Here is a 17193-nt window from a genome sequence, read left to right as displayed (position 1 = left end):
ATATATATATGTCAAACCTAGGCTAATAATTATAAAAACATAGCAGACTGTATGTTAGTGTTAGTCACATCTCAGTTGTAGAAACTGTAGGTGTGTATACTGTCCTATTATGATTTTTATGGGTCCAATAGAGGTACACTGAACAGCGTCCAGTGTGTGGATGTATATTTTTACAACTACTGTAACCTCAGAAGAGTAATGGTCATGTATAACAATTATTTCACCCCTAAATCATTTAAATACATATTGAGACGTTTTGGTATAACTTTCTGAATTTGTGTATCTTTAAAGACATTATAACCATTGTTTTAACTCCAGATTTTTCTTAATCTCTCAGAAATATAGAATTTTATTGTCAGTTATACATGTCCATGTAAATACAGTGTTGAGCAGTAGCCCATCTTTTCTCTTAACTTTTTGAGTCAGCTTTAAAAAGCAAGAGCCCGAGAAGTGGAGTAATTCAAATAAACTGGAATGGAGAACAAACAAGAGAGATAAGGAAAGGAATGATCCTCTCAAGGTTATCCCCAGTGGAATTTCCATCTTCCTCTTTTGAATCCCCTTCACCATAAGAATTACTTAATGTTTTGCTGAAACCAGTCACTTTTCCTGTAAAGGGATACCTTGCGGAATGAAACACAAGTAGTTCTTCTGTCTGAGCTATAAATAGATAAATCAACCGAAACACTATTATTGTAGTTATACTACTGTATATATAAAGCTATTATCAGGAGGTGCATAATATAATTTTGACATACCCATAAAAGATAATAAAATAACTTCAAAGTGTTTCTCTCACACTGCAGTGTTTGTAAGAATTATCTGTGCGTGAAGCAGTAATTCGATAAATATCTATATTATATTATATTTTTTTCCTGGTGGCTGGATGAAGTATTGCAATTTAGCTGTGATCTATGCAGCTGATTTCACCAACGACATGCTAGACAGGCATCAAATCTGACTCTGAATCAGTATCTAAGCATCTGTTCATACACCTCTAATGGGGCCCCTGCGAAGGACATACGTCACTGATGCAGGAAGATGTGGTTTGCCACGAAGAGCGTAACGGAGAAAAGGAAATAGTTACAGAGAGTGTGCTGTGAGAACGTCTCCATAGACGCAGGGTTTCTGATGAAGAAGACAGGTAGACGTAACCTCACCACCTCTTTTCCAAATGGAATACCTTCCTCACGGGTGAGAGGATGAGCATTATGCTCCTTCGGTGGAAATTTGGTTCTTATCTCACGTTTGGGGTCAAGATTTTGAAGAAACTTTCCTTCCTTCTGCTCTAGAATACGTAACTGATGCCCACTGGAAACCTCCAATATTTGCATTCTTGTCTTTTTCAGTTTCTTTTGGTGACTAACACACACGCACACACACACAAACAAAAAACATTTCAAGTCATACCAGCACCTGTTATTAAAAACGGCCCTGGGGAAATCACATTACTGAAGAAATCAATCAGATTTACTTGAAAACAACAACAATAAATGTGTATCCAGCAAGATATACTGAATATGGTTATATGATTCATGTTTTACTCGACTTGATTGTTTAAAAGATCATTGTAAATCAAAGGCATTAAAAAGACATTGTAAAACAAATGGTTTTAATGGAAATGTCAGATTTGCAGATCTAAAATTTCCTGCTAATAATAAATACTTAGTACCATTTATTTGGACAAGATTGTCACTACTTCTAAATTCCAGTAAGTTTCACTATTATATTATTGGAATATAAATTACGCATTTATTTATTTAGTTAAATTATATTAATATCATAAAAAAATCATAATATTATTGCTAATATTGATTAATCAATAATAACCATGTAGATAAGATATTTACTACTGTTCAAAAGTTTGGGGTCTGTAATGATTTTAATGTTTGTAAAAGTCTCTTATACTCACCAAGGCCACATTTATTTGATCAAAAATACAGTAAAAACAGTAATATTGTGAAATATTATTACCATTTAAAATAACAGTTTTCTATTCTAATATATTTTAAAATGTAATTTATTCCTGTGGTGTCAAAGCTGAATTCTCAGCAGCCTTCACTCCAGTCTTCAGTGTCACATGATCCTAATATTGGATTCTAATATGCTGATTTGCTGCTCAAGACAGATCTCTTATTAATATCAATGTTGGAAACTGTTGTTCAGCTTTTATTTTTGAAACCATGATACATTTTTTTCAGGATGAAATTGAACAGGTTTTCAAAAAGAACAGGAAGTTCAAAAGAACAACCTCTATCTTTACTTTCACATTTCATCTATTTAACATGTCATTGCTGATGTATTAAACTTTTAAATGGTGTAGGCTATTTATCATATAGCAGCATTTATACAGAAAACATCATAAATATAACAACGTTTTTTTTCCTGTGTCCACAGCACCGAAGGAAAAGGTGTGTTACCCTCTGCCCACAGTGAAGAAACTCCTGGAGCAGAAGAGAAAGAGAGAGACCTCCTCAGCACCTCCCTCCTGCTCTGCAGCATCTTACACTGCTGGTGGCGCTGCATCTGTCCCAGTGAGACAAACTATTATACCGGTATTATGAAATATAAATGCCTTGAGGCTGATACGAACGACTTTAATCACCTTCCAAAATGTTTCCAACAGGTGTTGGCATCAGGACAATCTCCCACTGCCGGTGAGTCCGACCATCTCTGCTAAATGAGGCTTTTGCTTGATTAAATGAGACTTCAGGGATATTTAGATTTTCTTTTACATCTGAAAATTATACCTTTTCTTTGCAGAAGCCAGTACAAGCTACACAGACATGGGAGCAGTCAGATATGACCGATGGGAAGTTCCCAGCATTCATCAGGCACATTCCTCGTTACAGCAGTGCAGCCCATTCCCATTCATGCCTAGTTCCTGCGCTGCACAAAACTTTACCCAGACTGGACAGACGCTCGCCACTGGCTTCAGCCCTCAGCAGATGCAAGACTGCCAGGATGCCCAGACAACTCAGCAATATGTAAGAGCTCTATAAGTATTTCAGGCAGCATGATTATTGAAAGCTTACAAAATCGAAGGTTTGTCCATATTATGAATCTATTCTCTGTTCTCACAGTCTATAACAGAGTGCCCTGTAACTGCAGCCGGGACTGATATGACTGGGACTGTCCCCATTCAGACCTCTGGCTTCTGTTGGCCATCTGACTCCAGAGCAGAGGATCACACAAGCCCATACCTTCTCCAAGAGTTCAGGCCCCAGATGGATATGGTGAAGCTGCAGGAGGCCAGAGTCTTCCTGCAGAACATGGATTACAGTAGAACCACCTGGCAGGATGATGATGGGGACACGTAAGTCAGAAGATATTCTGAATATTGTTTAGGGTGGAGATTTACTACCTTGGATGCTGTAACCAGGTGTCATTTGGAAGAATGCTCTGTAGTTGTAGCTTTAAGCAGCCTAGGACTTACTTAAAATGAGTTCAGTACTGTTCAAAAGTTTGGGGTCAATAAGATTTTTTTTTTAAATGTTTTTGAAAAAAAGAAATCTATTATGTGAACCAAGGCCTCAAAAATACAGTAAAAACGGTAATTTTGTGAAATAATATTAGAATTTAAAATGAATGTTTTCTGTTTTAATACATTTAGCAGACATTACTCCAGGCTTCAGTGTCACATGATCCTTCAGAAATCATTCTAATATGCTGATGTGGTGCTCAAAAAACATATATTTTTTATCAATGATAAAAACTTTTTTCAGAATTCTTTGATGAATATAAAATAAAAAAAAATAAAAAATGTATTTGAAATAAAATGCACATGTAACATTGTAAAGGTTTATCACTTTTGAACAATTGAAAATCGTTTAAATGATTGTTTAAATAAATAATTAGTTTTGAACAAATAAATACATTATTTATTTGTCAAGAAAATGGGTGAATAAGTTTATTAGTACAATTAAGTTTATCATTTAGTTTATTATTCTTAGAAAATAAGTGCTTCTATGCTTTTTAAACAAATGCTGTCAATGGTTGTGCAATGTGATGTGACTGCCCAAAAACTGAATAATATTTCAGAATTAATTATTTCTTAAAGTTCCATCATTTTTTTTTTTTTTTATAATTAATATGTGTACACTCAAATTTATTTAAATTATTTTTAAAAATGTTACTTTTTACTTTTTGGTTACACCACTTGAAAAATCATTACATTACAACTTTTTACTGAAAATGATTTTTTTTTTAAAAAGTCACATTTTTCAGTGTGGCAGTCTTATATGTCATTGACCCAAATAACATTTGCAGTCTTTTTAGATACATTTAGGTTAAAGTAGCCATACATCTTACTGTATTTTTGAAAATCGTTCAGTTAATGCATTCTGCAGATTACCACATTAGGTGTTTTACCAGAGGGGTCCACCAAGGTCTTGTGCGTTTCTTAACTAATGAAACCACAGTGTAAGCGTAAATCCTATGGAAAAGGTTGTTAGACAGCTCTGCACTGTAAATGAAAACTGAAACTCTATTCTTACTCTCTGTTAGCATTCTACATATCTACACCGCGAAAGGCCTGAGGGAATATGCTTTTGCTGCTGCAGAGAAACTTAGTGAACTGGGGAAGTTGGACTCTAAAGAACACAAGGGCAAGGTGAATATCACGACAAAATACTGTTAAATCAAATTCAATTTGCACTCACTGACTATCTGTTCTCTTGAATCCCAGACTGCTTTGCTGGTGGCTGTAACTGCCAATCAGCCAGATATAGTCCAGGATCTACTCTCTCTAAGTGCGGACATCAGCATCTGTGATGTCAACGGTCAAACTGCAGTCCATGTGGCTGCCACCTATGGTTTCCCTCGTGTCATGCAGGTGAGAGACTGCCCATTTGCAATGCATTCGAAATCAAAAAAGCATGCTTCTAAACTGCTATGATTTAATAGGTTATTCTCTATGCTGGACTGCGAGTGGACCTGGAGGCTCGTAATTTTGAAGGTATAAACCTTTACATAGTGTTCCATAAGCATCACAGTTACAGTGACATCTGAGGAGACAATAATATATGGCCGCTCTTGCTTTTGCCTGGTATCTTTAGGTCTGACTCCTCTGCATTGTGCAGTGATCTCTCACTGTGCCACGATAAAGGCTATAAATGCCTCCTCATCCTCAACATGGTTAGCTGATGGCAGTCTACAGACTCAAGCAGAAGATAAACTGATGTGTTTGCGGCTTCTTATTAATGCTGGAGCTTCAGTTCTCAGCCAGGTACTCCGTTTTATGGCCTTTTAATATTTCAGTTTAATCCCAATGATAATAAGGTAATGTGTTAATTATTGCTAAAGGACCCCTTGGTGTATAGACAGATGGTGCAGGGACACTCATTAAATAATATTATTATAAAACTGAGTGTTGCATTTAGCCTGGCCCATAATAACATCAGTACAGTGCCATATTAAAGCCAATAAAATAATCATTATTGATGTACAGAGATGTAAAGTTTAGGGTTTGCAATGATTTCGTCTCTTATGCTCACCAAGGCTGCATTATTTGATCAAAAATACAGTAAAAACAGTAATGTGAAATTTTATTAATAATAAACTGTTTTCTATTTTAAAATCATTTAAAATGTAAATTATTCCTATGATAGCAAGCTGAATTTTCAGTATCATTACTCCAATCTTTAGTGTCACACAAGCTTTCAAAAATCCTTCTAATATGCTACTTTGGTGCTCAAGAAACATGTATTATTATCAATGTTGAAAACAATTGTGCTGCGTAATATTTTTGTGGAAAGAGTGCTACATTTTTTCAGGATTATTTCAAGAATAGAACAATATTTATTTGAAATAGAAATCTTTTGTAAGGTTTTAAATATAATTGTCAATTTATTGGCACTGTAATGGATCAATATTAATTCATCATTGCCAAATATAAGTATACATTTATTTAATATCTTACTGTCCCCAAGTTAGTAACAAACAAATCACGGATACTGACATTTCCAAATTACGGTAGCGATTTCCGACGTATAGAAAAAGAAACAATATATTTCCCAAATGTTCCTTTCTGACAGACAGACAAACAAATTATTTTGTCATTGTTCCATATAGAGCGGTTTCGTTTTCAGACTGCCGCAAAAGGAGGAAACCTCATTCATGGCACACTTGCTTTGATGTTGCTTCAGTTTCACTTTGTTGACAAGTATACCTTTGTCTTTTTCAGGAAATCAAAAGCAACAAGACAGTTCTTCACCTGGCAGTGAAGGAGGGGAATATCCATCTTGTGCGCTTCCTCCTCAGCCTCCAACTCTCCAATATGCAGGCGTTCATCAACATGAAAGTGAGACACATGATGACGATATTGTATTGGCTTTCATATACATACAAAATCATACTCAAGTAATATCACACTTGCCTCGTGCCGCAAGTAATTGCAGCTGTGGTGAAATTTTGACCAACAGCACTATTGTGGGTGTGAACAAGAAGTTATTGTTGAGTGACTTACATTTTAGATACAATAGTATAGTTTCAAATAATGCCAAAGCTAATTTAACTGCTGCGTGTCTCCATTCCAGCAACATGCGGTAATGAAATTTTGTTACTCAGTGAATCACTATTTATAAACGAATCTGTTAACTGAATGAATCAATGGTTGACTCACTTGTAAAGACAGTCACCTGTTTTCCTTCCTGAATGAATCTGAGTTTTTAACAAATCGGTTGCATGAATGACTCAGTGATTCACTCATAAATCTGTTTCGTTCTCAACCAATGTTTTTCAACCAGTTGATTGAGCGAATGATTCAATGAATGATTGACTTACAAAGACAGCCACTTGTTTCATTCCAGAGTTTTTTAACGAATTGGTTGAGTGAACGACCTAATGATTCACTCATAAATAGAGTTATCTTTTACATTTCAGAATGTATCAGTGTTTTTGAATGTATTGGTTGAGTGAACACTTCAGTGACTCATTCATAGGACAGACCCTTATTTCATTCCTGAATGCATCAAAGTTTTTTTTTTCACAAATTGGGTGAACAACCCAGTGACTTACTCATAAAAACAGTAAGTGAACGATTAATTGACTTACTCATAAAGGCCACCGCTTGTTTTGTTCCTAAAAAAATAATCATTGTGTTTGAACAAATCTATTTAAAGGGATAGCTCAGCCAAAAAATTAAAATTCTGTCATTAATTACTCACCCTCATGTCATTCCAAACCCGTAAGACGTTCTTTCATCTTCGGAACACAAATTAAGATATTTTTGATGAAATTCGAGAGCTTTCTGACCCTGCATAGACAGCAAGGGTACTACCACGTTCAAGGCCCAGAAATGTAGTAAGAACATCGATAAAAAATAGTCCATGTGACATCAGTGGTTCAACCGTAATGTTATGAAGCTACGAGAATACTTTTTTGTGTGCATAGAAAACAAAAATAATGACTTTATTCAACAATTTCTTCTCTTCACGCATGCGTCGTGGTACTCTCTGGACCCACGTCGAAGACTGACACGGAAGAGAAGAAATTGGTGAATAAAGTTGTTATTTTTGTTTTCTTTGTGCACAAAAACTATTCTCATAGCTTCATAACATTACGGTTGAGCCACTGATGTCACATGGACTATTTTAACAATGTCCTTACTAGCTTTCTGGGCCTTGAACGTGGTAGTTGTGTTGCTCTCTATGCAGGGTCAGAAAGTTCTCGGATTTCATCAAAAATATCTTAATTTGTATTCCGAAGATGGACAAATGTTATACGGGTCTGGAACGACATGAGGGTGAGTAATTAATGACAGAATTTTCATGAACTATCCTAAGTCATTCATTAAGACTTGCCATCACATACTGTGTAACCTGAAGAAAGAGTCACTGAAAAATAGGCAGGGCTAATATACAGAACTTCAGGATATATTAATTAAAAACAGACAACAGTGTGGATATGATTATCTATAAATGTGTGTCTCCTCTCAGGCTCATGGACACACTGCCCTGCACATGGCCGCGGGGCTGCATGGAAGCCCCTTTCAGGAGGAATTGATCCGGCTGCTGCTGAGTCGAGGTGCTGATCCCAGCATCCGCAACCTGGAGAACGACCAGCCCGCTCATTTGATGCAGAGCGGAGACAAAGGAGAGAGAGTGAGAGGTTTTCTTTATTAACAACCAGTCTGCCTGTTGTGAGAAGTGCCATGCAAAAACATTCTCTTGTACAGTTTCTACCATGTTTTTAACAGCATAGAAAGAAAAGGACAGATTACACAGTAGCTGACACACCATTTTCCCTCTCTCGCTCTCTCTCCCTCAGCTCAAGCTCATCTTGAAGAAGAAAAGTGCCTCCTCTAGGCGACGTTTTACATCCTTACAGGACCAAGAGTGACCAGGACTGATTTTTAGTCCCAGCGTATCCCATCTTCTCCAGTAGAGATACAGTCATCTGGATTAAATAATAGTATGCACACGAAACATTAATCTTGATCATTTTACTAACCGTTCACCATCAAGATGTGAATTAAAAAAAAAAAAAAACATTTAAAAAGAGTTAAGATCAGAAAGAGCTTTAAAAATAACCCCAAAAATGTAATCTCTGGAGAAGAATGGGTTGATCTTCAGTATCCTTTTATGAGGATTTTCACATATTGCATCATTTTTAGTATGACAGTATATTTTTTGAAGGATCATTCATTGATTCTGTACCATAAAGCTGCTTCCCAGTTTATTTAAAGATGCATGCCAATTTTAGTATGTTCATGAATAGTGATTTCAATGAAATCGTCATGAGGACTGTCAGTTCCAGTCAAGTTTCCACCTTCAATTATAAACCATATTGGTTTGCTTTTTTAACTCACTGTATCAGTGGAATATTCTTTATTTGTCTTGAGATGTATTTATATAGCTTTTGGTTGGTATATGTTGCATATTCTCTGTGCTCATGTTCATGTTACTTTCACTCAGGGTGAAGATCAGTTATTTATTTCATTGTTTGATATGAATGACATCAGTTCTCTATGTAATGCACTTTTCTCAGCAGCACACTTGATATCATAGTTGTCCTTACAGGAGATGTGTCATCCAGCCATGTATGTGAATGTGTTATTTTGATGAGTCATATATGAGGGGGTGAAATGTCAGGGGGTTCTGAGGTAAGAAGGTAGTTTTGTCATCAAGACCTATACAGAATCAAGATGTCAGAATCATTAATATGATTTAACAATGTTATTTCAGTGGAATAGTATGAAAGGAAAGGTTTTCTAAGTGGGGATAGTCAGTGTCCATCTTGTATCAAGATTTCAAATGTTGTTGTTGTTGTTGAGTCAGTGATATGCATGATTCATCATGTTGAAGTACCCAGAGTCCCTCTGGAAATTCAAATGAGGGAAAACACACGCTAATGTCACTTTCTTGTAAAACAAAGAGAGATTTATGAGAATTAGTTTGAACGCAAAGTGCAAACTGCCTTCTAAAGAATTAATTTATGAAATTTTGCTCATGTTTTAACAAATATCACAAACACTCAATGAATGAAACCATCTGACAAAACCGAATTCTGTGAGTATATAAAGTAGCATTAAAATTAGCTTGATTGTATGTACAATGTTTTTTTTTTAAATATTGTTTATGAAGTGTCATCTATAATAAGCCACATTTCTGCAAATCATTAATGTTTTATTAATGAGTTTGTGTGTTTTGCATTATATGTCAGCTGACCAAGCCAAATTAAATAAAGCTAAATAAGTAAAGACCAAGAGCAAACCTCTGTAACTCAGGATCTTTTATTGAGCCAAATGTCTTTGGTACATGACTAACATTTGGATGATTAATAAAAACACCTTTTCTTATAGTAACTGTATTGAGCTCTTCATTATGACTGCTGTGGGTGTTTAGTCATACTCAATTACTTAATTTCAAGGCAAAGAAAAAAAAACCTTCATTAAAGGAATTGTAATGAATTCATAAGCATTCCTCCATGCTGATCAAACAGATGTGCAGTGGCTCATTATTCTCTGAAATATATGGATGCTTTCTTATTAATACATGAGGCATAAATACATTGAGTTGCAATTAAGTAATTTGCTTTTTAGTAACACTTGGTTGGGGACTAAAGTATTACTTTCTAAAGTCTTTTGTTTACAGGAATACAGTAGTCAAATATTCATGCTGTTACAATGGACATAAGATCATGTGTACCTCCAAGGAAGGGTTGCATCAGCCGCTCGTGAGGTTTGACTTAAATTGAGATGTAAAGTTGGCTTAGTAACTACTAGTTAATTTGTATTTGACTGCACCATTAGTTCTTAAGGCAAGACTTTCCTATAGTTCCTAAGCCCTCTGTAAAGTAATGTCTGACTTTACGGATCCAAATGACTAATCTGTAAACAGAAAAGCCATGCATTTCAGTTTATCTTGTTATGATTGACGTCAAAACTGTTAATGGTAATAAGTTCAGTTTCTACTGACATATGACAAAATAATTGTGAAACACATTCAAAAGTATTTCAAATGCACTAAAATTCTAAAATAATAAATAAATATATACTACAAGACTAAAACAACTAGAAAATTGTCTTACATACTTGGCATGCACAAATTACAGAGTGACACACGGGATTGCATATAGTTCCATGCTGGAGAGCTATTTATATTTATTCAAACAATATTCTGTTTATTCAAATGTAAGCGAGTGAAAATATTAACTTCATCATATCTGTCTAAAGGATTGAAATCCATTAGATGAAACATGAGCTCTTCAATGTAATTCAATCAGTCTGCTAGTTTTCTAATCATTATTCCTGATCGCTTCTGTGAATATTTCCATAAATGCCCTTTTAGATCTAAGCCTCATATAATAATAACAACAACAACATTAAAAGCAAACTATTCATGCATGGGTAAAATAACTGGGGCCGGGTGAGATGCATCATGAATGGTGTCATTCACACGATATGAACACAAAAGAGACATAATGTAGCACGTGTGCTACCGAAAGACCTAAAAATACAGCAACAGATCAGCATTTAGGCTGAGGTTACAAAAAGAGGTCAAGCAGGTTCGACTCTCCTCCACATTCCTGTAAGTAACTCGCTGAAATGGGCCGCCCTGTCGCACCATATGCTTTACACTGTCTGAGGTGGAACTAAAAGAAAAAAGGTCACATTTATGAAGCGTTCAATAAAAATATGACTGTAGTTTTTAGTTGAATTAATGTTTGTGGTAGTGTACCTTCTGTCTTTGGTGGCTGAGGGCCTTCCACTGGACTAGATCTGTAGGGAAAAAAAAAAAACACAATTATCCCACTAAGCCATGCTAGTCCATCTAAACGGGGTGTCAAACTCAGCTTAGCACACCAACACACAGAGCTAAACTTGTTATGCAAGTACCTATAGTTTTCAAGTAATCATGAAAACCTTGACTAGCTGGTTCAGGTGTGTTTAATTAGAGTTGGAGCTAAACTCTGCAGAGCTGTGGCCCTCCAGGAACTGAGTTTGACAACCCTGGTGTCGCACTCTGAAATATTCAGCAAGCATGCACATCTCCTTTAGTCAAATGTAAGTGGTGTTGCTTGATTTAATGCAAGGGCCTAACGTCAATATAATCAAATGATTCAGATCATCTCAGGATGACATGCTGAGCATTTTATCAGGCCACGTCTACATTACTCTGGATACATTTGAAAACAGCATTTTCATTTGAAAACATTCCCCATCCACACTACAGTTTTTAAGAGTTTTCCAAAAGTTTCTTATCCACGCTGAAACATAGGAAAATGCTAAATCATCTTACTGCGTATGCTTAAAATGTAATTAAAGCTCACTTAGATGATACTGAGAGACCAGGCTTGATGAACTTCTTAAAGTTCTTCTTACTTAATAAAGTTCTCATGCTTTTCTTCTGGCCCAATTATTTTGTTAGCAAAATATCTCAGAATTGGTGCATCCAGGTCGCACTCAATCATCATATCTATCAGTGCAATCTGCACCACATGACTAAACATGTGTCGTCGTTTTAAAATAACTCCACTTTTACAGTCTACATTTCAACTTTTTTTAAATTTATCCACTTGGGAGAGAGTCTTCAAAAACCAGAGCTGTAAATGGAAGGCCAAAACCCCAAATGGTAGAGAAAAAGATGCATTTTCAAATGTAGCCAGTGTAGAGGTAGCCTAGTCTTCTTGATACACACTGCCTAACCACTTTAGTTCTTGATTTAGGAGGTGTGAGAACAACAAACTTTCTGCTTCTTGTTTAAAACATTGAACAACCTGCAGCTTTTACAGTATGAACACCACTCAGGTGTCTTTGATACATCTGGTCGTGCAAGTAAAACATGCTGTTGTTTAAATGGATAGACAGTGTTGTTGAGCTGGGGAAAAAAAAGCTGGTCAGACTCAGTTCAGAAACCGATAACTTTAGAAACCAGGGGCTGCATTCAAAGAGTACAGGAGCTTTCCAGTGAACAGACATGGAGCCATCGATTCGATGTACATCTTTTTTCTTTCAGGACGTTTCCTCATCCTTATTCAGACTCATTCCACATGCACAGTCAAGGCTGCACATTTGTGTGAATAACTCTTACTTGGATTTTGAGCATTTGAACTTTTTACCTGTCAGGGCAAAGAAACATTTAGAGATGGTGAAAAATATAACTGAGAGGGACTTACATTGGGGCCCTGGACCACAAAACCAGTCATAAGTGTCAATTTTTAGAAATTGAGATTTATACATCATCTGAAAGCTGAATAAATAAGCTTTCTATTGATGTATGGTTTGTTAGGGTAGGACAATATTTGGCCAAGATACAACTATTTGAAAATCTGGAATCTGAGGAATCTTGAGAAAATCACCTTTAAAGCTGTCCAAATGATGTCATTTGCTATGAATATTACTAATCAAAAATTAAGTTTTGATATATTTACCGTAGTAAATTTACAAAATATCTTCATGGAACATGATCTTTACTTAATATCCTAATTATTTTCGGCATAAAAGAAAAATCGATAATTTTGACCCATACAATGTAATTTTGGCTATTGCTACAAATATACCTGTGCTACTTAAGACTGGTTTTGTGGTCCAGGGTCACAATTAGAGTTTAGCCAGTTTGTAAGAAATACATTTAGTCTCATTTAAATTGACCACATTTTTCACATTGCAGAAGTACTTAGACAAATGGTTTGGTGGATTGAGAGAACTGAATGTATTCACTGCACTTACTGAAGTAAAACTGGACTGACTGTAATGCCAGGTAAATGTCACTCTTGATGATGACAACATTTTGTAACATCACAGCTGTTACTTACTCAGAGCAATAAGAATCCCGCTTACAAACATAACCACAGCAAGGATGACACCCGTGGTCCGTAATGTCTCGTAATCTGAGCTCAGAAATCAAGAGTGGTGAAATACTTTTTTATTGGCTTTATATTTAAAAAAAAAAGTATTTCCATGCAATATCCGCATGCTTACCGTAATGAAAGGCACTCTGGTCCATATGCATGTATGACTCTGTAAACACATTTACATATTTTTAACAACTATGAAACAAAACGAACCCCTATAATAGACTTAGTATGGACCTTAGGTATGTGATTCACAGTGAAGACATGGAGTGAAGTAAGGAAGACAATGCAGGGGACAGAGTTCAGCACCATGGACAGATGCTGGATTATTGCATGTATAAATATAGAACTATTACACTGGACAGTCAGAGTCTAATGAGCTCTAAAATAACGAGCTTATTAGCTGAAATACATTCAGACTGCAATCGTTTGAAATACTAATCACATAAATAGTGATCTCAATTAGCTGTTAAGCATGTACGAGGCAGAAGGGCATCTTGCAAACTCAAGGGTTTTCACCTGAGAACGTCAGTAATTCGGGTTATTGATTAGCTACATAACGAGGCTGCAGGCTCAGCGAAAATAAGCTCTCTGAGAACTGCAGTATCCACAAGCAAATCGCAAGTGGACTTTCCTCTAGTAATAATCAATAAAGCTGTCCAACCTGCCAATATTGAGAGCTTTTAGTATCTATATATGAAAAAAAAAGGAAAATAACATGCAAGATACATAACTTTGTGATCGGACTTGTGTCCCATTAGAACTGGCTCTAGCGCAATGATGCGGTTGTGTGTGAACTTCAGGGTCTAATAACGGCTTACTTAGCGATTTTCAGCACCCATCTCACTTTTAAAGTGATAGTTCACTCTAAAATATAATTTACTTGCCCTCATGTCTTTACAAAGCTTTATGACTTTGTCTTTCTTCTCAGAAACACAAAATGAGACTTTTGGCAGAATGACAGTCACTCTCATTGTAGGCGAGAAAAAACTAGACTGTAAATCTTAAGACTGTCATTCTTTCTAACATGTAATTTTGTGTTGAAACAACGTCATTTGAAAGGTGAACTATTTAAACCATCTGTCCAGTAGTGACGGCCTGTTATCTGCAGTATGCAAACAAATTTAGGAAATAGGCTAAATGAAATTGGAATCGCTGAATATATACATGATATGTAGACTAATAAGTTATAGCCCATTAGTAATTCCTGTCAAATTACATTGAATTAGTATAACAGACTATTTCATTGAATATTCTTTTGTTATACTCACGACGAACAGCAAAAGTCTCATTTCTCAAGTCATTCAATCTTAAAATGAGTTTGATAATTCATTATGGCACAACCATGCAGTTTCAACTTCAAAAGCAAACAAATGCAATAAATAGACAAACCTGTTGAAGCTGCCATTTCTGCAGTGTTTTAACGAGACAGGGTTTCCTTAATCTTGCTATAAACTGTAATTCAGCACCGTGAATGAAGAGAGTCCGCCGTGGAGCACTGCGTCGATGCTGCACCTCGGAAGTTACACACTTACTCCCCCTAGCGGCGCTGGTCTGTCAGTGTTCCCGGCAAGGGAAGCTCCCAGTCATGGCGTTAGGTAGATAAAATTCATCCTGGCCAGTGCGGTGGGGATCCCGAGCCAAACGCCTCCCCTCAGTGAAAACATGCGACAGAGAACCCCACCTATTCAGCAACAGGACTGGGGTCTGCGGGAGCATTAGGACGGGAAGTGGAAGGTGGTCAACTTCAGAATGGTTTCATTGCGAGCCTCGGGATGTTAAGTATTTGTACGCGTTAAAACAAAAACCATTTATTAAATTCGTGACGCCGACATATTGATAGTTTATTGTCTATTTTCAATTTACGTGTCAGTTTACACTCACTGTACTCAAATACACTAAGATAAATGCCATTATCGAAAAACCTCGACAGGGCGTTGTCTGCGTTTTTCACGACTAAGATGAGAGGGTCTGTATTACTTACTATTGGAGAAAGCATAACGGTCAACTTGGATCACATGTGCCTTAAAAGGGTTAGTTCACCCAAAAATGAAAATTCTGTCATTAATTACTCACCCTCTTGTCTTTCTAAACCCGCAAGACCTCCGTTCATCTTCGGAACACAAATTAAGATATTTTTGATTCATTCTGAGAGCTCTCTGACCCTCCCATAGACAGCAATGTAATTACCACGATCAAGGTCCAGAAACGTAGCAAGGAAATCGGTAAAATAATCCATGTGACATCAGGGGTTCAAATGTAATTTTACGAAGCTACGAGAATACTTTTTGTACGCAAAGAAAACAAAAATAATGACTTTATTCAACAATTTGTCTCTTCCGCGTCACCCTGGTGCCATTTTGGAGAGTATCCACTGAACGTAAACAGCGTATGCTATTCTGTGTCAGCTGCAGATACGTTGTTTTTGTTCAAATCAAAGCGTAAACAATGTAGAAAGTATCCGCGTGATGCAGCTAACACAGAATAGCATACGCTGTTTACGTTCAGTGGATACTCTCCAAAATGGCACCAGGGTGACGCGGAAGAGACAAATTGTTGAATAAAGTCGTTATTTTTGTTTTCTTTTGCGCACAAAAAGTATTCTCGAAGCTTCGTAATATTACGGTTGAACCCCTGATTCTTATATAGAGAACATTTCATGGAACAACAAACCAATATTTATACTGTCACAAAAAAATAACACTGACACTGTCATAAAGAGACAATGTCATGCAACAACAAATCTGACCATTGTGACATGAAAAAACAGCACTGCCATATCGAGAACATTTCATGGTTCAACAATATTTATATGCTCTGTCTTTGTGCTAAAGTACGGAGCCCCTAAAGGGACATGGTAGTGGGAAAAGCCATCCATTTATTGTCATTGTTTAATTATCTAGATTACATTAAAGGACTCCAGACCTGTCATATTGTCCCAGTGTAGCTGCTCCTGTGTGGCTGGCACAGCACTGTGCAACCACATTGTTGCACTACTGTACCAGACAGCACACTACTCTCAGCTTGGCATCAGTGCAGTTCTTCATTTCATTTCATTTATTTACTTATAAAGCACAAATAAACACAACAAGAGTTGACCACTGTGCTGTACAAAAGAGGAAAGGTAAAATAAAAAGATTAATAATAAATATAATACAACTAAAACATAAGTTAAAATGAGACCAAGAATTATAATGAATTAAATGCAAGAATAAAAAGATGAGACTGTAACTTAGATTTAAAATCATATACAGAAGATGTGGATCTCACAGATAAGGGAAGACTGTTCCATAACCTAGGACCGGCCACCCCAAACGCACGGTCAACTTTCAACTTCAATCTTGATCTTGGATACGCAAACATCTGGCAGACCTATTCACATTTACAAGATCTGACAAATAAGAAGGTGCCAGACCATTTAAGGACTTAAAAACAAACAGCCAAATTTTTAATTCAACTCTGTAACACACTGGCAACCAGTTAAGAGACATTAAAATCGGAGTAATGTGTTCTCGTTTACGAACCCGTTAAAAATATGGCTGCGGCATTTTGATAAAACAAGAGCATGTATGACTCTTTCAAGATCTTTAAAAGATAGAAAACATCTAACTTTAGACAGAAGTTTATGATGGAAAAAACATGACTTAACTACGGAGTTAATATGTTGGTCAAACTTAAGGGAGGAATCAAAAAGAACTCCCAAATTTTTCACCGTTGGTTTGATATAAGAGTTTAAATGACCACAGTCAAAATTTGGTTTTCCTTTACCCACAGAGGGTTCAAAGACAATTGCTTCCGTCTTTCCCTCATTTAAATGCAAACATTTTTTTAGACATCCAAGATCTTACATCAGCTAAGCATGCAAGCAATGTTTCTAAACCATTCTTGTCATTGTGT

At 36.3% G+C, this 17193-nt stretch overlaps 1 protein-coding gene across 1 annotated transcript in view; it reads left to right on the top strand.

Annotated features, from left to right (window-relative positions):
- LOC107699479 (NF-kappa-B inhibitor delta-like) overlaps positions 1–9596 on the top strand; it is a 10927-nt gene extending 1331 nt beyond the window's left edge. Inside the window, exons 2-12 of the mRNA XM_016500732.1 lie at positions 2398–2534; positions 2627–2657; positions 2764–2987; positions 3084–3316; positions 4507–4612; positions 4688–4834; positions 4906–4957; positions 5058–5227; positions 6185–6301; positions 7938–8102; positions 8269–9596. Coding sequence (XP_016356218.1) covers positions 2398–2534; positions 2627–2657; positions 2764–2987; positions 3084–3316; positions 4507–4612; positions 4688–4834; positions 4906–4957; positions 5058–5227; positions 6185–6301; positions 7938–8102; positions 8269–8340 — 1454 coding nt within the window. The 3' untranslated portion in view covers positions 8341–9596. The remainder of the gene's footprint in view (positions 1–2397; positions 2535–2626; positions 2658–2763; positions 2988–3083; positions 3317–4506; positions 4613–4687; positions 4835–4905; positions 4958–5057; positions 5228–6184; positions 6302–7937; positions 8103–8268) is intronic.
- The last annotated feature ends 7597 nt before the right edge of the window (positions 9597–17193 follow it).

This window comes from Sinocyclocheilus anshuiensis, unplaced genomic scaffold, assembly GCF_001515605.1.
Source record: "Sinocyclocheilus anshuiensis isolate Anshui unplaced genomic scaffold, SAMN03320099.WGS_v1.1 scaffold670, whole genome shotgun sequence".
In the NCBI taxonomy this organism is placed as follows: domain Eukaryota; kingdom Metazoa; phylum Chordata; class Actinopteri; order Cypriniformes; family Cyprinidae; genus Sinocyclocheilus; species Sinocyclocheilus anshuiensis.
The sequence above is the reverse complement of the archived record's forward strand: the minus strand, read 5'-3'. Positions and strand labels throughout refer to the sequence as shown.